Raw genomic sequence first — 24,128 nt, forward strand, 5'->3', positions numbered from 1 at the left:
AGGACAAGACACGGAGTCCCTCCAAGAGTCCTCAGAACTGGGGGTGCTCAGTGTCAACAGGTCTCTGGCCCTTTTCACCCATCACACATCCAATTCGTCTTCAGACTTTCCGCCTATGAAAGGGCAGTCACCTTAGGAGACCCAGCCAGCCCATAGGCGAAGGATGGCACATCAGGAGAAGGCTGCGTTGTTTACTGTGTCCTTGGGATAACTGGACAAGACTCCTGACAGGGTCCAGGTGTTGGGACAGAGGATTCCGGTGAAGATAATAAAGCTATAGTTACAAAAATAACTTTAGGGCGCCTGGGTGGCTCAGTGGGTTAAGCCACTGCCTTCAGCTCAGGTCATGATCTCAGGGTCCTGGGATGGAGTCCCGCATCGGGCTCTCTGCTCAGCAGGGAGCCTGCTTCCTCCTCTCTCTCTCTTAGCCTGCCTCTCTGCCTACTTGTGATCTCTCTCTGTCAAATAACTAAATAAATAAAAAATCTTTAAAAAAATAAAATAACTTTATAAGCTCTCATCCCACGGAGGGAACATACAATTTTCCAGCCACTCTGGTGAAGAAATAAAGCCCAGCAGAAGCTCAGAACAGTGGGTTGAGCACAGGGAACTGAGACAAATCACAGCTTCCTTGATCTCTTCTTTCTTACCCATCAATGCTGAGTTGGGAGCAATCCTAAGTTTCTAACCTGGGGTCTCTGTCCTTAGGGTCACACAGGCATTATTTTCAGGAACTTCTAATATCTTAAAAGTCTGCATATTATTCACAATAATCAACATGTCCACCAATGGAAGAATGGCTAAACCAAATGTGGCATATACATCAATGTAATGTTATCCAGCCCAAAATAAAAGAAAATTCTGGCATATGATGCAATATAGCTGAACTGCAAAGACATTCTGCTCAGTGAAATAAGCCAGACACAAAAGACACACACTGTTTGATTCCACTTGGGTGAGGGACATAGAGTAGTCAAATTCATTGACACAGAAAGTAGAATGGTGGTTACCAGCAGCCTGGAGGAATGGAGAGTTCATGTTCACTGGGTCCACAGTTGGAGTGTGGGATGTTAAAAAAAATTCTAGAAATCTATAATGGTGATAGTTCCACATCAGTGTAAATGCACTTATAGCCACTGAACCGCACACTTAGAAATGTTAACAATGGTAAGTTTTATGTTGTGTATATTTTAAAACATGCATAAAAAAACAAACATTCTGCACATACCCGCAAGGCCTCACCCTTTCATGAAAGCATAAAGTCATGCTTGTTACCATTCAGATCCAATCTCTGAATGGGCAGGCACAGCCATTGATTGATTTTTAAAAAGAAAAATAACAGCCAAATATGTGAATTATGACCTAGTACAGCTTTTTTGGCAGGCCCAATCTTGCAAAGCACAGCATCTTTTGGGGGGAAATAAAACAAAAGGGGCCTTGGTGGAAAGGTTGGCTGGGGTGAGCACTCTGTTCTCCCCCCGCTATAAAGGCTGTGATTTTGTGGTTGGGGAGGGCATGCTAAAGGAGAAACACACGCCAGAGGAGAAACCAGACAGTGTCTCTGGACAGGATCCCCCCCAGCCACAGGGACCAGCGTTGGGGTTTGAGCATTGGGGTTTTCTCCAGCCAAATTTTAGAGCCTGGAGACAGAGTTCTTCACAATTAGTGGCCAGGAACTCTCTGGCCTATGTGACACTTAACAAAGAACAACCAGAAATGGGGACCATTGGTACACTAACTAATGAGGGACAAGATGGCCTACCCTCTTCAGAGACCCTCCTTCATCACCCCCGGATACCAGGACCAGGCTGTCGGGGGCCTGCCCGGTACATGGGTTATGGATATTGAGCACAGAACAATTTAGTCTGGATATTACAAGAGCAGACACAAGAGATGCCCATTTCCAAGACTGACAGCTTGAAGGACTCCTAGCTTCATGAATGTTCTGGTTCACTGTCAGGCAGAAAACCTTTGTAGGAAGTCTGGTTCTCCTCCCCATTACGCCCAATCCACTTCCCTGAGCGGCAGTGTGGGAAGAAACCATCAGAAGACAGATTCTAATCCAAATCCTGCCACTCTGTGGCCTGTGACCTTCGGCCCTTGTGGCCTCGGTCATTCTGTCTGTGGAATGACGACAACAACAATTCGCACGGATCCAACAAGACAGTGTCTGGGGACACGCTCGGAGAATGTACTGTACAAGCCCTCTGAAGTTTAATCTGCTCCCTTTGTCCAGTACTTCGAGGGCGTAAAACAGGGTTAAGTCATTGTGTGTCCCTTACAAAAACCAACAAGCCTCCGAGCGGCATTGTCTGGACTGAGCCCTGGAAATAGTCATTTGCCAAGCACCGACATTCTAGCAACATCGTGTTTTCTACAGAGAGGAGAGGGGAAATGTCCAATGAAGTTCAGGTTATCGGGGCCTTGCAGCAATCACTGAGGCAATCCCATTTCCTCCCACCTCCCCGAGAGAAGCCTCATTTCTTCAAGGTGAGGCAAGTGTCCTGAGTGATAGAAAAAACAAAGGGCCTCCTGGTCTCCACCTGTTTTCAGAGGACAGGAGCTATCTGTACTAGGGAGAGGTGTAGAGTTTGACCTCCAGGAGGCCCTGAGGCCACCTGAGCTCTGATTGGCCAGCTCCCTGCAGGAACCCGGGGAACCTGGCAATGTGGGAAGGCTTTGTGCTCCCAGCTCCAGTGGGCTGATGTATTTCCAGAAGCAGAAAGTAGGTACTGCGCTTTTCCTTCCTCCTCTCCATGAATAAGTAAACAGAGGCCTCCAGGTGGCCTGACATCTGTCTATCACCTTGAAAGTTCAGAGACGGGGGGAGGCTGGGTGATGGCAGGGGGCCCTATGAGGAGAGGAGGGAGAACAGTACCCCCTCTTCTCTCCTCCGGGCAGGGACCCAAAGGGCAAGACCCAGAGTGTCTGCAAAGGACACTCCCTGTGCAGCTGCTTAGATGTGATGTACTGTTGTAGGACTCTGGGAAAAAGAGAATGGCCCAGAACACATCTTGGAACAAATCTACAGGAAGTGGGCAGGAGAGGCACACTGTGTTCTCCTAGGAGGGGGTGAAGCAGAGGTGCTTAGGTAACACATAAGGGATTCCAGGACAGGAACACGATGTGACAAATGGGCAGGACAACTTCTTGTTGCTCTTTCCCAGCCATGTCACTAGGATTCACCCATCTCAGTGTGCCCCACCTTAACGGGTCCTCCTGGAGACCGCTGGAGATGTCCCTGCAGGCCCTGGCCTCAGGCTCCCAGGAGATTACCCCCGCTGAGAGCCCAGCGGGTCCTCAGTTTCGTGTCTGCATCCGTAGAAGGGGAAAGAAGACCTACTTCCAAAGCATTGTAAGGACTCAGCGAGAGGGTGTGTGTGGAGTCCGACATGGGAGGAAGGGTTTGCTGGGAAGTCGGCTCCTTCCCTCTCTCTGAGGTGGAAAGCAGTAGACCAGATAGCTCTAGCCTCTGCCACCGTCCTGCAGGGGAGAAGGAGGCATGCGGCACTGCCTCCCTCCACTACCGCCGTTGCTATCCTGTCCAGGCACCCCACCCCCTCCCCTTGGGGGACCCCTGCTCCGGGGATCAAGGGCCAGCCCTCCCAGTACCACTCAAATATCCCAAGCCGGTATGGTGAGGGGCAGGTGGCCGCAGCCAGGACCCTCCCCTGCCAAGCCATGATGGGCCACCCGGCCCCCGCGCAGGGGGAGGCGGCCAGAGCGGGCTGCCCGGCTGCTCTGGCCGGACTCCGAGGGCAGGCCGGAGTCGCCGGGCTGCCCCTCCGCAGAGAGCCGGGCGCGCAAGAGCTCCCCGGGCAGGGGCTCGGAGTAGGCCTCCTTGGGGCCGGCCCACTGTGGCAGGCAGAACTGCGCGCGGAAGGCGGCCTGGAAGCCGCGGCGGAAGTTCTCGTTGAAGTAGCCGTAGATGATGGGGTTGGCGCTGCTATTGAAGAAGGCCAACCAGTGCGCGAAGGGGAAGGCGTAGACCGTGACCAGGTGCAGCTGCGGCTCGCTGAGCTGGCCGTAGTCGATGAGCAGCAGCAGCGCCCAGAGTGGCAGCCAGGACAGCGTGAAGACCAGCGCCACCATGACCAGCATGTGCACCACCCTGGCCCTGCGCCGGGCCCCAGGGCGGCCTTGGGGCGCCGTTTCCCCACCAGCCCGCGCGGGCCCCGAGGCCTTGCAGAGCTTGCGGGCGATGCGCGCGTACATGAGCACGATGAGTGCCAGTGGCGCCAGGTAGATGTGCGAGAAGAGCACGGTGGTGTAGACCCGGCGCATGCCCTTCTCGGGCCAGGCCTCCCAGCACGAGTAGAGCGGGTAGGAGCGGTTGCGGGCGTCCACCATGAAGTGGTGCTCCTCGCGCGTGACGGTCAGCGTGACGGCCGAGGGACACATGATGAGCAGGGCCAGGGCCCAGATGACTGCGATGGCGACCAGCGCCTTGCGCACGGTCAGCTTCTCGCGGAAAGGGTGCACGATGCAGCGGAACCTGAGGGCAGGGAGAGAAGCCAGCTCGCCACCGGCCCCAGGGTCCCTGTCTCCCCACCCCCAAGAGGGGTGCGGGGGGAAAGCTACCCCTTGTGGGGGCTGGCGGTGTGTGGGCACTGTCGGCAGCTTCCAAGGGCAGCTCAGGAAGTTTAGGTTCTTTGGCAAGCAAGTTGGTTCTCATCTGCAAGGGAGTCGGTATTGCGGAACAAAGGCAAAACCAGGAAGGGGGAAGGAACTGCGGGAGGCGTGGGAAACAATCCTGTCGGTGCACTTGGGGGCATAAACTGATTAGCTGGCAGCTAGCAAAGGGATCAGCCTGCACATTCTGTCCTCGAGTAGGCTGATTAGGTAGGTACATCAAAGAACATTTTTAGCTGCTCAGGAATTCTCCAGAAAACCTCTGGTGTTCAGGGGCTGACTCTACATGATGGACTGTCCCTATGTCATCTGGGCCGGCATCCTTCCCTGCCTCCCATGCTCTGGGGAAAAATGCCCAGAGGAACCCTTAGTGCAAGAGCTCATGGGAGGTGGATGAGGGCAGGAGGACCTATGGCATGCATTTGAGTCAGTTTTATTGTTTGTGAAGCTTCCTTGGCCCCTGGCTCCATTCCATTCACCCACTCATGCTAATCAGATAATCTGATGCAATCAGGGGCTGGAAGAGACCAGAAGTAGCTTGAGGTAAGGTGTAGGTGGGGAGTTAGGAAGGCCTGGGCTGCCAGGGACCAGCAAGGAGGCTGCAGGCAGGCTTGGGAGGAGTGGGGAAGGTCAGTGAAGGAGCAGGGCCACACTCTGACCACACCCCCACACCCCCACCCCGAAACTGATTTTCCTTGCTCAGACAAGTGAGTGGCAAGATTTTATTCCACAGTCCCCTCTGTGGCTCCGATCTTTCCCCCATGTCCTGCTAGGTGGTCATCCTCTGCTTACGCACTTCCAGAAGCTCAGGAAACAAGGACTGCCCTCAAGCTCTCATAGGACCCAGGAATCCCTGGTAAACCTTAACAGGAGCTGCCTCCCAGCCTTCTAAACGAAGGTGGTGGTATTCTTTGCAGGTCCCCTAAGTGCAGAGGGCAGCTAGCCCCACAGCCCCTCCCTTTACGGTTCATGGTTCGGCCCCAGCCTCCCGGTCGGCACAACAGTGGAGATGGTGACTCTTCCTAGTGCTGGGCCCCTGTCAGCTGAGGATGACCCAGCCAGGAGCCCTCTCACCTTTCCACAGCAATGGCCACCAGTGTGAACACAGACGCCGACACGGACATGCCCTGCACCAAGCCGCTCATCTTGCACGTGGCGTTGTCAAAGGGCCACCCTGCAATGACAGAGTCCACGACAGAATGAGTGTCTCATCCACAAAGAGCTGGAAACCTTGGGCTATTTAGGCCAGTCCCCTCTGTGGCTCCGATCTTTCCCCCATGTCCTGCTAGATGGTCATCCTCTGCTTACGCACTTCCAGAAGCGACAAAATGACCAGTCTATACCACTGTGTTCAGTTCTCACTGTTAGAGAGACAGTCTTTATATGGATTAGTGATTTCTCTCCAGGAGCTCTGTACCCAGCCAGGCCTAGTCTGGCTTTCTGCTCCCATAACCCTGCCTCAAGTTCTAGGCCAGCAGTTCTCAACCCTGGCCACTCACTAGAATCACCCGAGGGCTTTGAAAACAGCCAGTGCCCTGACCATGCCAGACCAATTAAAATCAGCATCTCTAGGGGTGGGACCGGACATCAGTACTTTTCAGATCTATGCAAGGGATCTGAGTGGTGGCCAGAGTTGAGAACCACTGGGACTGAGCGAGCCTGACTCCCAGGTGGGGGAGACACTAAGCAGATCTAGCCCTGCCAGTGTCTTGCTCTGATTCCCAGGCTTTCGCTCTGCCCAGAGACCAGGACTTGGCCTCAGGACTGAGAGCGGATCCACATCTTGGTTCCTTGAGGCCCTGTGTTGGTCACTGCCTGGTGTCTCTGCCCCTGTAGTTCTGGGGGTCCCACCTATTCTGTCTGTTGTGCCTGGCCACAGGAGCCCTCTCCCAAGGCTGGTTCCCCCTTCCCCAGCAGCCACCCCCAGTTACCTTTCTGCCTGCATGCTTGCTGAGAGTGCCAGGCACTGTCTCGCTCCATCCTCCCAACAAACCTAATGTGACTCCTGTTTACAGATGAGAGAGCTGAGGGGTCATGAGTTAGTTGGTTTCCCGTCTCTCTTTGCCCCTGAATCACTATGGGTGAGTGTGAGAGTTTGGTGTGGTGCTGGGGAACATTGCGAAAGCCCATCACCACGAAGAGCATCTGATTCTGTTTTGGAAAAGCAGGAACGTGCAAATGCCCTGATTCAGCAAGTCCTCTCCCAAGTTCATATCCCAGACACATTCCCTCATAGTCCAACTGTTCATAATGCTGGAGAGTGGGAGGCAGCGGTGTGCTGGTAAATCAGCTCTTAAAAAAATTAAATTTTAATTTTAAAAACGCTCTGATTTATAGCATTTGCCAAGTCCAATACCTCCCCACATGGCCAAGTTCCTACTACCACCATGACATCACTGACCCAGGCAGCTGGCTTTAACCCACCACTGAGTAGAGGCCACTCCTAGGCATCCCTAGGAGACCAGAGGGTAAAATGGGGCGGAAGCACCCCCCCCCCAGTAGCGCAGCAGGGAGCTCTTAGCAACAGCAGGTGAGATGTCCGCAGGACAAAGTAAATAGAAACCTTAGTGGCAAAGGTCAGAAAAAGAATGAGTTCTGTAACACCAAACCACATCATCAAATTAACAATAGACCCACAAGAATAACTAGGAAAACCCTGACCCAGAAAAATGACAAGGGAGTAGTTGGGGGGTCAACGCGGGAGACGACCTTGTTCTTTATCTTGACCGTGGTGGTAGCGCCATGACTGTGTGTGACCCTCGACACCTGTGGAACTGTCCACAAAAGGAGGAGGATTTGTGTGCATATTAAACTGTACCTGGACAAAAATATTTCAATGTAAAATGTGCACACATTTGCAATGCACAATTTGTAAGAAGGCATACAAGTAAAAAGACATACGTTATGTTGAGTAGAATGTCTGCCTAGAGGGCAGGGAAGAGAATATGTAGTCAAGTAGGGCCACAGAAGGGAAGGGATAAAAAATAAATGAGGGTCTTTACAGCAGAATGAAGTTACATAGCACCGGGAGCAGCAGATGTAAATAATGCAACCTTTTGCAACTTCATTCCAAAAAAGAAAAAAGAAAAGGAAAGAAAAGCTAGCTGTACAAAGGTTTGTTCTATTGCAGAAGATTCTGTTAAAAATAACCCAGATACCCATCAGAAAGAGACTGGTTAAATAAGTTACAGTACGTTCATACAGTGGAATGCCAGGCAGTGGCAAAAAGAATGAAAAACTCTTTTATTTATCAATATGGAATAACTCCATGTAAACTGATTTTAATGAATCCCACAATCTACACGCTATATTTTTAAGCTGGAAAAAAAAAAGTAAAGATGCAGAACTGACTGTTTTGGAAGCCAGTGTGTCCTTAATTTGCTTGTTCTTGCATAAAAGTATTTTTAGAAAGAGGGGCACCTGGGTGGCTCAGTCAGTTAAGCATCTGCCTCCGGCTCCGGTCATGCTCCCGGGGTCCTGGAATGGAGTCCTGCATTGGGTTCCCTGCTCAGCGAGGAGCCTGCTTCTCCCTCTGCCTGCTGTTCTCACTGCTTGTTTGAGCTCTCGCTCTCTCCATCAAACAAATAAAGTCTTAAGAAAAGATACTTTTGGAAAACGACGCAAGAAATTGGCCATATTGATTTCCTCCCAGGAGAGAAGCGGGGAGGCCAGAGGACAGGGACGGAAGCCACATTTTTCTCTGGAAACCTTTTGATAGTTTTTGACGATTGAACCATGTGAATGTGTTATTCCAACAATTTTTTAAACGTAGACAGGTGAAAAGGGCTGGCAGACACCTCTGTAACCCACTAATGGCCTCACCGTGTCATTGTTAACTGGTGCGTGTGTATGTGCATGCCTCTAGGTTGTGCACCTCTGCGTGTGTGTGCGTGCACACCTATGTGTAGGTCTAGGTGTGCTGGGAAGGAGAAAGATGAACAGTTTATGTTCAGCAGCACTGGCGGAACCTGAGATCCAGCTGTGAGTGACGGTCCCTCCAGACAGAGCCAGCGCACTTGAGGGAAAGCTGATGGCTCTGGCTCTACTTCCTGGATCCTGAAATCTACAAAAACCCAGGCTGTGACTCCCCCGCCCCAAAGTCAGGTAAATCACTCCCACTGGAGCGATCCAGGCTCTGCAGCTGAGCTCCCGGGCGCTCAGAGCTCAGAGCCCACAAGCTCAGATCTCTAGGCATCTCCATGGCTCTGGAAACCTGTCCTTCCCCAAATAGAGTCTCAGGGTCTGAGTAACCTTATTCCGAAACAAGAAAGACTAAATCACATGAGGGAGAGTAGACGACAGTGTGAGCCTTCTGACATTTGTGGGATGAACAGGCAGGAATTTAGAGGTTAAGGTGGTCTAGTTCTGCTTCAATTCCTTCTACCAAGTCACTGCTGAATGGCCAGCCAGTCTCTACTTGGACACTCCCAGTGACAGGGAGCTCACTACCTATAGGACCGAACTCTCTTTGGTCGGAGAACAACTCAAATAAGTGGATTATTAGGTCCGTGTTCAGAGGAAACCTGCGAGTTCTAGCTCTGCCCAGAGGAGCTACCCAGGAGAGTAAGACTGAATGGTGTAGTGGTTAGAAATATGGGTGTGAGGACATGGGACTGGACACTTAGCTGTGTAACTACAGACCTGTCCCTCATCACTCTGAGCATTAGTTTCCCCATCCCTTACAATCAGGATAGTAATAACAACGCATAATTCATTGGATTGGTGTGAGGATTAGTTAACGATGGAAGAGGAAGTCATACAACTGCCATGAAAAGAATAATTAATTCATTGTATCTGTTATTTCTAACCTAATCCCTCAGCCACAAGACTGTCTGGAGAGTTTGAGACAATGACATCTTGGCCAAGAGACCAGGCCAAGCAATGATCTCAGGGGTGGCAGGGACTCCTGCTGCCTTCCTCCCTTGCCTCCACTCACCAGTGATGAGGTTGTCCACAAGGGTAGTGGGCATGCAGAAGATGCCCACCAGCAAGTCACTGACGGCCAGGTTGAGGATGAACATGTTGGTGACGGTGCGCATGTGCCTGTTCTTGAGCACGATGAAGCAGACCAGGGCGTTGCCCACGATGCAGAGGAGGAAGATGAGCACGTAGGCCACAATGAACATGGCTGCCACTGGGGAGGAGTGCTGGTAGTAGGAGGAGAAGGTGAGATTTGCAGCTGGGGTGGCCTTGGCTTGACTCGTGTTCTGGCTTGGGGGCCAGCTGCTGTTAGGAGGCTGGGAGGGCTCCCCTAGAAGCAAAGGAGCATACTGGTCAGGATTGTAGGCAAAGAAGAGATGACTGACTTCTTGCCCCTGGTGACACTGTCCTGTGCTCCAAATCCTGACCATGCCCCAGTACCCCAATTAGGAACTCAACTGCAACAGCCACTGAATGCACTTTCAACCCACAGCACCCAAACCCTGATCTCATACCTTCGCCTCATCCCGTCCAGAACTCGTTTCCCAATGCTGGCTCTTCCCCATTCCCATAAGGCCCACCCTGCTGTCCCATCTGGGCTCCATCCTTGTTAGCTCTGCTGTCTGCCCCAGAGGCTGACCTCTAAGAACTACATCGGCCAGATTCCCTTGCCTTCTGGTTTCTGACCCGGTTCAGCCAATGGAAAGCACAGCAGGAGACTGAAGGACGGGAGAAGACAGACATCAGGGCATTTGTCTCCCGATGCCCTCCCTGCCTGGCCCAGTTCTGCCTGCAGGGCTGTCTTTACAGATACAGCTCCTGTTAGGTGACCTTATCCCATGACTCCAGCTCTTCTGGGGCCAGGGTGACACCGTGTTCTCTCCTTGCACCACAGCTTCCTGTGGTTGCCAGTGCCAGTCCTTGCCCACCACTTGCTGGTTCTCACCCTCCCCTCTCCCCTGTAAAGTCCCTCTCTTAGAGTCTTCTGAGCGCACCACCTGTTTTCTCCTGAAATAGTCTCCTGACTATTATACCCTCAAAATCTTTGTTGTCCCTCCTCATCTCCTCTGCAGAACTTTAGCTGGGAAAGGCAAGAAGGCAGTAAAGGAAGGGCTAATGGAAGAGGACTCTGAACCTGGGTAAGGAGCAAAGGCACACACGAAATTTACCAGAAGACCATCCAAAGCCAAGGCTACCATACATCCTTCACTCTCTCCCACCATGGTATCTATAGCGTCATTCGCACAGCCTTTAACAAAACACTTACAGATGCATTATTTTGTCTAACCCTCCCAATCACCCCCTGAGGGAAACCTGTGAGGTATGCGTCCCATTTGAAATGGGAGAACTGAGATCAGAGGGGTTCTTCTACATTCGGCTGGGAGCTCGGGAGTATGTCTCTGAGGTGGTCCCACTCCGTGTGTCTCTGGATCCCATCCAGGCTTTCGTATGTGCCTACCCAGCCACCTGTGGGAAGGAACAGTTCCAGGTCTGACCACAGCTCCTCTGGGAAACCATTAAATGTGGTGACTCATGATATCGTCTCATAAACTCTCCTCCTGCCTTCCTCTGGGACTGGATGTAGCCTGTTCCAGGGGATGAAGAGTCTTCTGTCACATCCAGAGCTCAGCCACTAGCCTGGAGACCCACCGGAGGCTTGGGATCTGGAAACTAGAGACGCTCTGGGGCCAAGGAGCTGGCATGACCAGGGCTGGAGGACCCAGCAGGAGCAGCAGAAGCACAGGGGAGGCGGGGAGCAGGTGGAGGGCCTGCTGGTGGAGGTGGAGATGCTGCGGCTTTTGGGGCACAGTGGGAGGAAGAGGTGCCAGCCCCCTGCTTAGCCGCTCGCAAGCGTCCAGTTGCCCCCCAAACACCTTTATGTTACTATAGAAGATGTCAAGCGTGGACAAGAGAGAATGGTATCGTGGACATACACAAGAGTATGCAGCTTACTGAACTATTACAAGAGAGGAGTATAAAGACCTTCCACGCATACATCCTCTACCTTCAACAACCATCAGTCCAAGGCTAATCTGATTTCACCCTAACCCCCACCTCTCCTTGGAATAGCACATCACCTCCTTTCATCCGTCAACATTTCCGCTCGTATCGCTAAAAGATAGGACTAAAAAAACCTTCACATAACCGGAGTATCAGTGTTCCACCTAACAAAATTGACAATGATGTCTCATATTATCAATGGCTCAACATCCAGCTTACAAATTCCCTGATCGCTGGATAACTTTTTTACAAGTTTATAATACAAGTTTATATAAATAAACAATTTGTTTATTTATTTGTAGTAATCTCTATACCCAATGTGGGGCTTGAACTCACAAACCCGAAATCAAAAGTCCCATGCTCTTCCAGTGGAGGTGATCCCATTAGCTGTTCACCAGTGGTTTTTGGCAGCAGCCACTAAGGATTATGGCCTAGACCCCTCACTGTCCGAGCTCTGACTTCAACTGCCCAGACGTTCTGTGTTCTGATTCCTGCTGCCACCTCTGACCTCACCCCCTGCCACATGCCCATTTGCCCACCCACTCCAGTCTGGACACCTTGCGCTGGCTCCTACGCACTCCTACTTTCTCCGGCCCCAAGGATTTTACCCCTTTTTATTGCTCCTGTCTCCTCCTCCCCTTTAGCTCTCGGTTTAGACTAGGCTGTCTTCTCAGAGAGAAGCCTGACCCAGTTGCTCTATTTCAAGTAGGTGCCCTCCTATTTGTTATCTCTCGCAACTCTTCTTTCTTTTCCTCCAGCTGTCAATATTTTCTTTGTTTTCAGGTTGACTGGGCTTTCTTCCCCACCCTTGAAAGTCAGGTCCTGAAGAACAGTTGGCTGCCGAATCCCCAGGGTCTCATCAGTGCCTGCCTATCATCAGTGGTTCAGTACACGGTTGGTGGATGGATACATAGTTGCATGAAGGAAAAAAGGAAGGGAAGATGAACTCTGAAACCAGGTGACAGGTGACATGGCTGGTATTGGAAGGCCTTCAGGGGCTCCTCTGGAAGGAACCCCATCCAGAGTCTGTTGGGAGCTTTCCCAGGCAACTCACCCGTCCTGAGCCCCAGATCAGCTCAGGATCGGTCCCCGTGATTCAAAGAAATCTGCGCATGTGCGCATGTAGAGGAAATTGACACAATCTACCCTGCCAGACTCCAGTCTGTCTGTCCCTGCCCTTCACTTGGCCTTAGAAAACTGCTTAGAGAGCTCATATTCTGCACTCTGTCCTGAGAAGTGCCCAGGAGCGACCCTACCCATCTCTAGACACTCCGCTGGGCTGGGCGTCTGTCCCCACCCTCAATGCCCATTGCTGCATTGCAGAATGTTCCTTTCTTGGGGAGGATTCCTAGCAACTCTCCTGGGTTGGGGGGAGCTGAGCTGGGAGCAGGCAGCCCTCCCACCCCAGCAGATCCATACCAGCATCCAGAGACCTCATTAACACCCTGGACTTGCCCTTTCTGGACAAGGGCCCTTGTGGATACATTAAAGCAGGTGAAAATCGTATCCACTGAACCCAATTAAGTCATTCTCCTACCCCAGGAGCTTCCTGGAGGTCTCAGGATATAATCGTGGTTGCCTCCAAGGCATTCTGATGATCTCAGAGAGCCAGCAAGCCCTGGGCCACGGAAAGCCCAGGGCCAGAGAGAAGATGGGGGTACACTGATACCTCCGTGGGTGGTCCCGGCCAGCAGCATCTGCATTGCTAATTTAGAAATGAAAGGATCTCGGGCCTCACCTCTGATCTAGGGAACCTGAACCCAACTGCTTTAACACATCTCCCAGGTGATTCTGATAGCACACTCCAGTTTGAGAACCACAGATTCAAAGGGCTTGGACCAAAGGCTCTGGCAATAGTGGACACACCCCAACTGGGAAGTCCCAGTCCTCTTTCCTGTCTCCTTCCAGGTGCCTCCTTCCTGGTGCCTCCACTCTGTGTCCCCTCAAAATTCACAAATTGAAACCTACTCCCCTGTGGGATGGTATTTGGAGATGGGGCCTTTGGGGCGAGGTTAAATTCCACTGGTGAGCTGTCATGAATGGAATTAGCACCTTTATGAAGGAGACCCCAGGGAGCAAACTGGGTATACAGCAGAAAGAGGGCTGTGTGTTAACCAGGAATTGGGGCCTCACCAGACACCAAATTTGCATCTTGACCTTAGACCTTCCAGCCTCCAGAACTGTGAGAAACAGGTTTCTGTTGTTTTGAAGCCCCTCACATCAGTATTTTGTCATAGCCTGCCCAACAGACTTCATGAAACACCGCCTCCCTTCTGGGGAGCTCAGGGTTCCCATCTTGAAAATGGAAACACACAGTTCCTGGCTAGGACCTAGCACAGGGCATGTCCCCTCTCTGGAAATCAGAGTTCTCACTGGTAAGATGGGGATAAGCTCACACAAATGAAAGGAGGTGCGGTGAGAGCTAGCCAAAGAGATGATGGGCGCGAGAAGACCTCAGTGCCCCAGGCACTTTAGCTCCTAACCAACAGTATCAACAGTGTCAACAACACAACTGTGAGGATGAGATCTTTATGATGCTCTTGGTCTGGACCTGCCCGCCAAGCCTGAAAGATGGAAAGATGCGCGGGAGAGAAAACACCACCAAAACCACGGTCCTGAGCACGGAATCAGGCTGGGTATTTGCTTCCCGGAATTCTCAGCAATTCCCCCTAATACAGTCATCGTTATCGCCACCTGCTGATCTCTCCTGGTACCACAGGGAGCTTCACTCCCCGACCAGAGACTTGGGGCTCACCATTCAGGAGCCACTTCCTCAGAGCCTCCTGGGGGACCTCGACCTGGATGGAGAGGCGCCGGGGAGCTGCGGAAGGCTACAACACAGAACAGCACAAATGGCTGATAAACATGTAAGACAAAAAGTTTAAATTCGTTTGTGATCAAAAAAGGGCAATTTTATTTATTTATTTATTTATTTATTTTATTTATTTATTTTTTAAAATTTTTATTTATTTGACAGACAGACCACAAGTAGGCAGAGAGGCAGGCAGAAAGAGAGAGGAGGAGGAGGCACGCTCCCTGCTGAGCAGAGAGCCCGATGTGAGGCTCGATCCCAGGACCCTGGGATCATGACCTGAGCCGAAGGCAGAAGCTTTAACCACTGAGCAACCCAGGCGCCCCCAAAAAGGGCAATTTCAAAGAACAACTTTTTTATCTATTAGATTGGCAGAGAAGAAAAGTGCTCAGCGTTGGCCATGGGGTGACTGCCCCTCAACCCTTGGCAGCTGGACACATCCATCCAGCGCCCTGAGAGTGGACCTGCTCCAGGATCCAGCCATTCCACTTCTAGGGACTTCTCCCAGGGGAGAAGATCTGATGGTGTGAGAGCAAATACTGACCCTGGGTTGTAATAGCTACAAAATAGTATATATTATAAATCTGGATTCTATATAAAAGGGTGTGTACGTGTGTGTGAACAAATGACAAAAGAAGAAGAAGAAGAAGAAGAAGAAGAGAAGAAGGAGGAGGAGGAGGAGAAGGAGAAGAAGAAGAAAAATAGTATTTATCCACAGGGAGGTTTCAAGTGATTTTTATTTTCCTGTTCGCTAACTTGCATTCTGACCTTTCTAATCAGAAGGAAGCTCTGATAAGTGTGATTTTAAACTGACTGCATCAGTGATTCTGAACTCTGACTCCAGTCAGAATCACCTGACTTTTAACAATACAGAACTCCCGCCCCCAAATGAATCAGAATCTCTAGGGGTCCCAGCACTGGTATTTTTCTGAAAAGCTCCCCTGGTGATTTCCAAGGACAGAACCACTGAATTTCCAAGTCCCTGCCTCCGAGGTGGTTACAGACAGTGCCTGGCATTGTGGGAGTTGCCAAACTCCGAGGGTCTCTAATGCATCTGAATTCACTTCACAGATGCTTTCCTAGAGCTTTGTCCTGATAGGCCAAGGAATGCCTCCGGTCCAGACAGAATCCACAGTCTTTGGCAGCTTTGGATCTGTCTCTCAAAAAGTGCACTGGTGGGCACCTGGGTGGCTCAGTGGGTTAAAGCCTCTGTCTTTGGCTCAGGTCATGATCTCAAGGTCCTGGGAACATCCCCTCATCAGGCTCTGCTCAGCAGGGAGCCTGCTTCCCCCTCTCTCTCTGCCTGTGTCTCTGCCTACTTGTGATCTCTGTCTGTCAAATAAATAAATAAAATCTTTAAAAAAAAAATAGTGCACTGAATATTCAGTTTCAAGGGAACGGCAGGCATTTGCGGTTGTGGTGCACCTCGCTCCCATTACCCCTTCTGACCTTAGGGAGCAAGCCCTCTCTGTGGGCCCTTTAGAGAGATTGTCAGTCAGGAGTCTGCACTGGCCCCTGGCCAAAGGATAGCTGATCAGACCTCTTCTGCTTCAGATTTGACTCTGAGTCTCAATAACACAGCTTTTCCTTCTGTTGGATGATCTGCCCCTACTCTTCCAATAAATTTGCATCATTGGTTAAATTAGCCAGAAACAGTTTCTGTTGCTTGCAGCCTATCGTCTTGACTAATACGAGGAGATCAAAGCTGGTCATCCCTGGGCCTCCTCGGAATCTGGGAAGTCCAGGTTCAAAACCCCAGGGACAGCTGGAAGGGGTGTGGCTGGGTAGGGTAGAAAGCCCCAGAATTCCTGCTCCCCGGATCAGATTCCAGCCCTCCCTCTGCTTCGTCTCACGGGCCACGCAATCTTCCACGGAGCCTTTGTTGGCACAGAGAGGAAAGGACACTGACCTTGCAGTCAGAAAACATGACCTTGAGAGTTGGCCCAGTGGTGGTCACTCCGTATAAAAGGGGCTGGTGGGGGCTAACTTGGTTTGAAGGAAAAGCTTAGCTTAGGAACTTATCCTAAAGTTGCTTTTGCGTGGTTTTGACAAGGAGGTGTATTTAGTTTGGGATTGTTTGGGGACTGCTGATGGGGGAGCTCCATCCTGCATGCCATCCCTCGGTACTCCTCTGTGAACTTGGGAGCTCCCCGGCACCTCCCTGTGTTGTTCTTGGCTGTCAAAAGTGGACGTCCTGGACTTCTTGTATCCCTCCCACCTCATGGCGTTGTTAGATAAGGCTCCGCAAGATATCAGAGTAAAATTATAAAGGGTCTCACAGACCTAAATAAGGGCTGTGTCTTGGCTATATTAGCTCTCCACCAGGCAGCTGCAGGGGACCAAGGGTGACAGGTTCCAGCTCATTTGGGTTTGACCCCAAGGAAACCAGCCTGGGCAAGACAAGTAAGGGAAAAGTGGGTGTGTAGGGAGATCACTGCTGAGGAGGGAGGCTTTCTGAGACCTGCAATCTCACTTCCCGCCCTCCCTCCTTCCCTCCTGGCAGCTGAGCTAAAACCCACCGCATCCCAGGCACCCACCACAGCAACAGGGAGCTCGCAAGCCAGCCCCTTGTTGGTGAGGAGGAGTGGATGGGCTTCCTAAGAATCCTTTGGGTTGGCCAAGGCCGATGGCTCAAGAGCTGCCGCAGCAGCCAATGGGAGCCAAACTAGCCTCTTTCTGCACTTTCCCTTCTACTCTAAATCCCTTTCATTTCTCCTCGCTTCCATCTGGAGCTCTCCAGTTTTCTCTGTTTTACTCATCAAAATCTGGATTCAGGAAAGCAGGTTCTGATGCAAATTGTTTACCTCTCAGTAAAAATTGAAGTTACTGAGCTGCTCTTTACTCACATCTTAAGCTTATACTCTCAGCACACTTAGAGGAATTCCAGGCCTTAGAAAAATAAGGGTAGAAGAGAGTGTCTGGATGGCTCAGTCGGTTGAGCATCTGCCTTCGGCTCAGGTCCTGATCCTAGGATCCTGGGATCCAGCTGAGTGGGGAGCCTGCTGCTTCTTCTCCCTCTGCCCCTTCCCTTGCTTGAACTCTCTTGCTCTCTCACTCTCTGTCAAATAAATAAATAAATAAATAAATAAATAAAATCTTTTAAAAATAATAAAAAATAAAAAGAAGGGTAGGGGGCACCTGGGTGGCTTAGTCATTAAGTGCCTGCCTTAGCTCAAGTCATGATTCCAGGGTCCTGGGGTCAGGCCCCACATTGGGCTCCCTGCTCAGTGGGAAGCCTGCTTCTCTCTCTCCCACTCCCTCTGCTTGTATTCCATCTCTTGCTGTGTCTCCCTCTGTCAAATAAGTAAATAAAATCTTAAAAAAAAAAAAAAAAGGAAAGAAAAAAGAAGGGTAGAAAAGATTTAAGGGAAGAGCAGAAAGGGAAAGACTTTCCTCTCTCCTGCTCTAGATAATGCCAAGTGTATGGCCAGGAGCATCCTTTCCAGGTTCTATGATTGCTTCCTCTCTGTCTGCCTGTAGCACTGCTCATGTTCAGTTTCCTATTTCAGCTATGTACAGAAATGTTTTTTCTTCCACTAAGGTGGAAATGTCTTAGTGGCAGAAACTTTGACTCTTTCATTTCAGAGTAATCCCCACTAACTGGCACAGGGCATAGACCATGCAGACAATTAATAAATGGTTGCAATTAATACAGATCCTGGGGCTATGAATTTCCCTCTAAGGACAGCTTTAGCTGTATTCCCTAGGCTCTGATATATACTGTTTTCATTTTTGTTGAAATAATTTCTATACAGGGACACCTGGGTGACTCAGTTGGTTAAGCGTCTGCCTTTGGTTCAGGTCATGATCTCAAGGTCCTGGGATTGAGTCCTACATCAGGCTCCCTGTTCAGTGGGAAGTCTGGTTATCCCTCTTCCCCTGCTCATGCTCTCTCTCTCTCTCATTCTTTCTCTAAAACAAATAAAATATAAAAAAATGAAAATAAATACTTTTTATACAGCATCAAGTTATCTCTGACAAGGAAAGGAAAATTTTTCATTTCACAGATAGGGAATCAAAGCTCAGAGCAGAGACATGCTCTTAGAACACAGGAGGCCCTTGGCTCCAGGATTCAGGGTCCATCAAGTAGGCTGGGTGACCTAGTCTGAGTTTCAGCACCTGCTCTTTTTCTGCCACTTCTGATCATTTTTTTGTCCTCTCTTGGTATTATCAGACCATCTATTACAATCTCCAGTGTCCCTTTGCAGCAACTGGGAATCTTTGATTTGAGGGGTCCCTGCCTCCCCGAGACTCCAGCTGCAAAGCTGACACCATGAATACTACACGGGTCATCTGAAACCTTTCCTGAAGAAGCAGGCACACAGTAGCCAGAGGCAGAGCCAGGCTACCTTGGGCTTAAGCGAGAAGTAATGGAAGTGAGCGCCAACTCCTTTGGGATCCATTCTTCCCCCACCCAATACTTCCCAAACAGGCATCACTGCCTGGAGCCTCAACATCCCTGTCCCAAGCTACTTATGCACTCTCTCTCCCCATTCCTAGCATGATCTTCTTTCAGGGAAGAGTCTGATGAATTTGTTCACACAGATGAGGAAATGATTCATAACGGCTTAAAGTGCAGTATCTCTTTTTGGTGTTTGCATTTCAAAGGGAGTCAAACCTTAAATCTGAAAGAAAAACAAAGCTCTGGTGGTGTAATTTCAGTTATTAAGGAGAGAATAGCAAAAGGTTTTTGAGAAGGAGAGACTGAATTGAATTCTTTTCTATTTGTATCTTCAGTAGATCTGATAGAAATTAGCTGCATTGTCAGTTCCACTCTCTGTGCCTCAGTTTCATTTCTAAAACCAGGGTTGACCATCTGCTTACCCAGTCCTCTCTTGGCTCTAATAACCTGGGGTATTTGCAATGGAACGGCCACCCAGTGACTGGAACAGAAATACTTACTGCAATTATTGTCTCAAACTCACTGCCAGAAGCAGGACAGACTGCCTTCGGACAGAGAGATGGCTCCAGTGAAAACCAGACATCCACCTACCTGGCCTCTGCTTCCTCAGCAGCAGCTGAGACCCCGCCCATTCCAAGTCCTCATAAGACAGGAAGGGGCAGATGGTCCTCGGGACATAGCTGGAGAGCTGGACTCCATGTAGGTGGCAGCCCTAAGTGTCCCTAGAATCTGGGTAGAATCTGGGTCTTTGGTGCAGAAGCCAGCAGACCTGCTTTAGTTCAAGCCCGGGCAAGCTGCACCTTCTAAGCCCAATTTTATCACCTGTTAAATGGAGGTGATGCTATCTCCCTGCCCACTTCCCTATCTGGATGAGCTGCTCCAAGACGTGAAGTGCTTTGCAAAAAATAACAGGACACAGTGCCTCTGGCAGCATCTCCAGGGGCATGGAGAAGCAGGACCCACTTTAACCTCCAAGATACTTCTGTGTCTGGCACTGGAGGGAAACGAGCTGGCTTGCTCCTCTTCTTCTCCTTTCTCCTGTGACCATCTCCCCTCGTCTGGGCTGCTGCCCCACAGCACACCTACCTTCAGCTAGTATGAGCCTACATCCTCCCAGCCTCCAGGCCTCCCGGGTCCAAGCAGCAGCTAGGGAGGCTGCCAGGGGCTCCAAGGAGGCCACTAGATTGGGATGGGACTGGGAGTGGGGGTGATTTGCTGTGCTCTGCTGACTTATAGTCCTGCGTACCACCGCCAAGGCCAGTGGGAAGTCTGATGGGGGTTGTTGCCTGGCGGTCCCCAACAACTCCTTAGGTGACTCAGCAGACCCCAGTGTCCACCTACAGGTCCTGGGAGAAGGTTTCTGGCCCCCAAAGATCCCTCCAGGCCCTATTTTTGGTCCAGCCACCTAAGAATTCCCCCTTCAGGCCCCCACCAGACCCCCTTGTCCAAGCTGGATCATGAGATTTGGTGAGGAAATAGTTTCTAGGCCAATTCTGAGTGCTAGAATGTTCTTCCTGACAGCTGAGTTGCATCGTCTAGTGTAACTTGCCCCTACCTGTCCTAGTTCTGCTCCCTGGAGCTTCAGAGAGCAAAAGTGAGCTCCCTGGCCCCCAGGATCATCTCCTTCTCCCCACCTATGTCCCACCAGATCCACCAGGGGCTCTTCAGGGAAAGGGGTTCTAGGCTCAGTACACCATCAGTCTGCTTTCATCTGCCCAGGAATTTACTTCCTTATATTGCCCAGGAATTCAAACCAGAGCTCCCTCATCGTAAATGTACACAATTGACTGTTTGGACTGGAATTAAGGACGTTGCCTTCCACTTACACGTTTACATTTCATTTTCTTGGTTTTGCTCTGAATGTTGAGATAGCCTCAAATCTTGAATCTGTTGCCATGGGGGTGTTGTGGCTCTTATTCAGAGATCTGATAAGCATGCCTTTTATCTTCCCTCTGCATTGCTTAATGTCAGGTCAAGGCCAGAGCCAGAAGGACCTCTAAGCTGCACTGAAGCCTTTAAGGAAAGCCCTGCTGGCAGTCCTCCGTCCCCTTCCCACATCTTTCTATCAGTTTCCAGGGCTCTCACCCAAGATCTCTGCTGTGCCCTGCTGAAATCCTGCAATCCGTCTCTGTTCCTCTCAGAAACCCAGTCTGAAAGAGGAAATTGGTGAGTTTGGTCTGATTTGCTTTAGTGAACACTGCTACTGGGTCTTCTTGTTACATTCTTTCTTTTTGCAAAAAAAAAAAAAAAGTTTTTGTAAAAAATGATGTGCTTCTTATGAAACAGTTCTGAGTGCTATGAAAGAAGAGAATGAATGTCACTGAAATTTCACATGTGGGGCAACATCCATGGCCAGTGTGTATGTGACGCTTCTTGCCACATCTCCTCAGCCTGAAGATCCCAGCTGCGGTGGACTGTTCCTTGTACTTCCTGTGCCTGGCCTAGCCTGTGCCCAGGAGTCTGCTCTGCTTTCTTTGAACCCAAGAACAGGAAACTTCTAGGAGTGCAGAAGGGGTAACCCTCAACCAGCAGAGAGGAGCAAACAGCAGACCCTCCCCTTCTGGTGTGAGGCAAATCTTGGGTGTTTTTGCATGCTGCCCAGAGGGTTCCGAGAGGGATAGAGCCCTTAGATGCCCACAGCGAAGCCCCAGTTCATTCCTGCACCCATTTTTCTTCCTCTCCTACCTCACTCTCTTGACCTTGGCTTTCAGGCATCAAAATCCCCAGACCCGAGCCCTTGTCTTAGGGTACACTTTCAGAAGCAGGGCAATCCACACAAAGATGTCTCTCTGCATATGGTTTACCTATATATCCAATAATAAGCCTACGTAATTTTGCAAAAAGGGGATCATACTACACATGTGTTCTAAAACCTGCTTTTGAAAGATTACTCACAGTAGGCACAAAACATCTTTTCATGCCCATAAATAAAATCCTAAACGCAGTTCCTACTGTCTATATACTATCCCATTGCAGATGTTTCATCCTTTAACTTACTTAATTATGGACAACTCGATGGTTTCCAGTTTTGCACTGAGCTGAAAATGCTCAGTCTCATCTCTTTGCAAGTGTACAGGAGAGCATCCTTTGAAAAAATTTCAAGATGTTCCATGGCTTTATTGTCTCCGAAATGTTCACTACATGTTTGATAATTAATTCTGGAATTTTAATAGAGGCCGATATTAACCTTAGCAGCTTAGAGATTTTTTTTTTCTTCTCTAAATCTATCTTTGCTTCCTTTTTGAAAATCAGGACATCTGCCCATCTTTAGTTTTCTGGTTTCGCTTTATTCATTGTCGTTTCCTTTAAGGCAGTGATTACATCCGCAAGGCCTCCCCATCCCCGGGATGTCGTTTGTCTGGGCTTCGATGCCTTCTTGCCATCACCTATCTTGGCTTTCAATTTCCTCCTTATGCTCTTTATTTCATCATTTGGTATAAAATTGCCTGTGTTCTGCTCTGCTTGCCCTCACTTGTGTGTTAAGATTATACCACATATCCCCAGCCCTGAGCAGATTCCTTCGTGATATCCTTACTTGGACTTTGAAAGAGCTTTGCTCTCTTTGTTAATTTCCCCCGGTTTCTGTTCACTCGGGTGCTGCTGTTTTGCTACCACTGTTCTTACAGATCCTGCCAGTCTTCCAGATTCATCTTGAGTTATGCATTCCTTCTTGCATCTTTGTGTGCGTGCACTTTTCATATCCAATAAGCACAGCATGCAAGAGGTTCTGTGAAACTCTTTTCCTTCTCACCAGCAGTGTTTGCAATTACTTCCTTGGAATTTCAGGGTTTTATTATCTCTGGAAGGAAGCCTCTGTTACCGGTATAGATTTGTTCAACACATCTTATCTTATTTTACTCTCACAGCCAACTATGAAGCCAGCTAAATGTAAATTTCTCCATTCAACAGGTAGGTGAACCAGTGGCACAGAAAGGTTTCGACACCACCCCCAAAGACGCCCAGCAAGCCAGTAGACCAGCCCTCAGTCTTCCAGTTTCTTAGCCTACATACATATGGTTTCCCTTGCCCACCTTGGCGGAGATGGGAGTCTGGACCTCCACTTGGTAAGGTTGGAGCAAGCAGCCTTATACCTGGGACTTAAACCTTAGAGTCCTGGTGATCAGGTCCATAAACCCACCTTTTCTCCATAGAGAAAAATTCTCTCTGCGTGAAAGAAATCTTGTCTGGAATTCCATCTTCCCCAGTACTCCCACTCCTAGCAGGTAAAGTCAATGGGTCACAGTTCCACTGAAGCCAATGGCCAAGCTCAGGCACATGGAGGCCCCTGTCTCTCCCTCTCTCTGTCTCTCCGTCTCTGTCTCTGGCACACACACATACACCACACACACCACAGAGCACTCTAAGTCTTTCTGCGTCTCTCAGTCTCTTTCATACACACACACATACACACAAACACACCACATGCATGCACACACACACATTGTCACAGTGTCTGGCTCTGGACAGCCCTCAGTGAGCAGGTACCCCAGCCCCTTCGCTCTCCCTTGGCTCACTGCTCCTGAGTCAGTACCCGACCCACTCCCACTTGCAGCCCACCCTCAGCCCCAGCTCCGGGCTCACTCACCCTCCATGCTGCCCACTCCCACCGGCTCTGGAGAGGGCACAGCGGGCCACTCCGCCCTGGCAGGGCGAGGGAGTCTCCAGGCCCTGGCTGGCCTGCCCGCGCCTCTACCTCTGCGCTCCAAGGATCGAGTCTGGAACCCGGCAGAAACGGGCGGAGACGGGGTGGGGGTTGGTGCGTGCGCCCTCAGGAAGAAGCCCTTCGCGGGGTCTCACTCCTCCTTGGGGCCCAGAGTTAGCCCCGCGGTGGCCGGGCTCCCGCGCAGCGCAGCCGCCTGCCCCACTCTGCGGCCGGCCGCCGGCTGCCCCGCGCTTTTCCCTGGCGGGAGCGAGAGAGGGGGGCTAGCGCGGCGCCGTCGCCATGGCAACCGGCACGCCTGTGCCGGCCGCACCGTCCCCTGCCCGCTGCGCCCCGGCCCGCCTCCCCGATGCACCTCTCTCCGCAGGGGCCGAGCGCCCCTCCAAAGTAAGCGACACACCCCACTGGAGCCCTGGCAGCAATGCCCACTAACTCTGTATCTCTCCCCGCGCCCCACGTCCCAGTCCCTGTTCCCTTTCCTTCTCCTCCTTGCCCCATCCCAGCTTGACCCCCCCACACACACCCCGGTGCCCAGGACCCTGGGGTCCTCCTGAGAAAGAAAGAAGAGGCAGCTGTGAATACATGGGAGCGTCGAAGGAGGGAAGGGGTGGCTGCTGCATCAGCTCTGAGCTCCGGGAGGAGAGTGGAGACACTCTCTCCTCCATGACCACTGGCAGCAGCCGCCAGGCATTCAGCACTTT

At 50.7% G+C, this 24,128-nt stretch overlaps 1 protein-coding gene across 1 annotated transcript; it reads right to left on the reverse strand.

Annotated features, from left to right (window-relative positions):
- Positions 1 to 434: 434 nt before the first annotated feature.
- On the reverse strand, positions 435 to 23,703 carry NPFFR1 (neuropeptide FF receptor 1). The gene is made up of 4 exons (XM_004769525.3): positions 23,353 to 23,703; positions 9,569 to 9,883; positions 5,707 to 5,806; positions 435 to 4,495 (listed from the first exon to the last, which is right to left on the reverse strand). Exons 1-4 carry the CDS (start codon positions 23,357 to 23,359, stop codon positions 3,616 to 3,618), a joined length of 1,302 nt encoding a protein of 433 aa, XP_004769582.1. The 5' UTR covers positions 23,360 to 23,703; the 3' UTR covers positions 435 to 3,615.
- Positions 23,704 to 24,128: the final 425 nt, after the last annotated feature.

Source organism: Mustela putorius, unplaced genomic scaffold, assembly GCF_011764305.1.
Source record: "Mustela putorius furo isolate JIRA1106 unplaced genomic scaffold, ASM1176430v1.1 tig00000698_pilon_pilon_pilon, whole genome shotgun sequence".
NCBI lineage: Eukaryota > Metazoa > Chordata > Mammalia > Carnivora > Mustelidae > Mustela > Mustela putorius.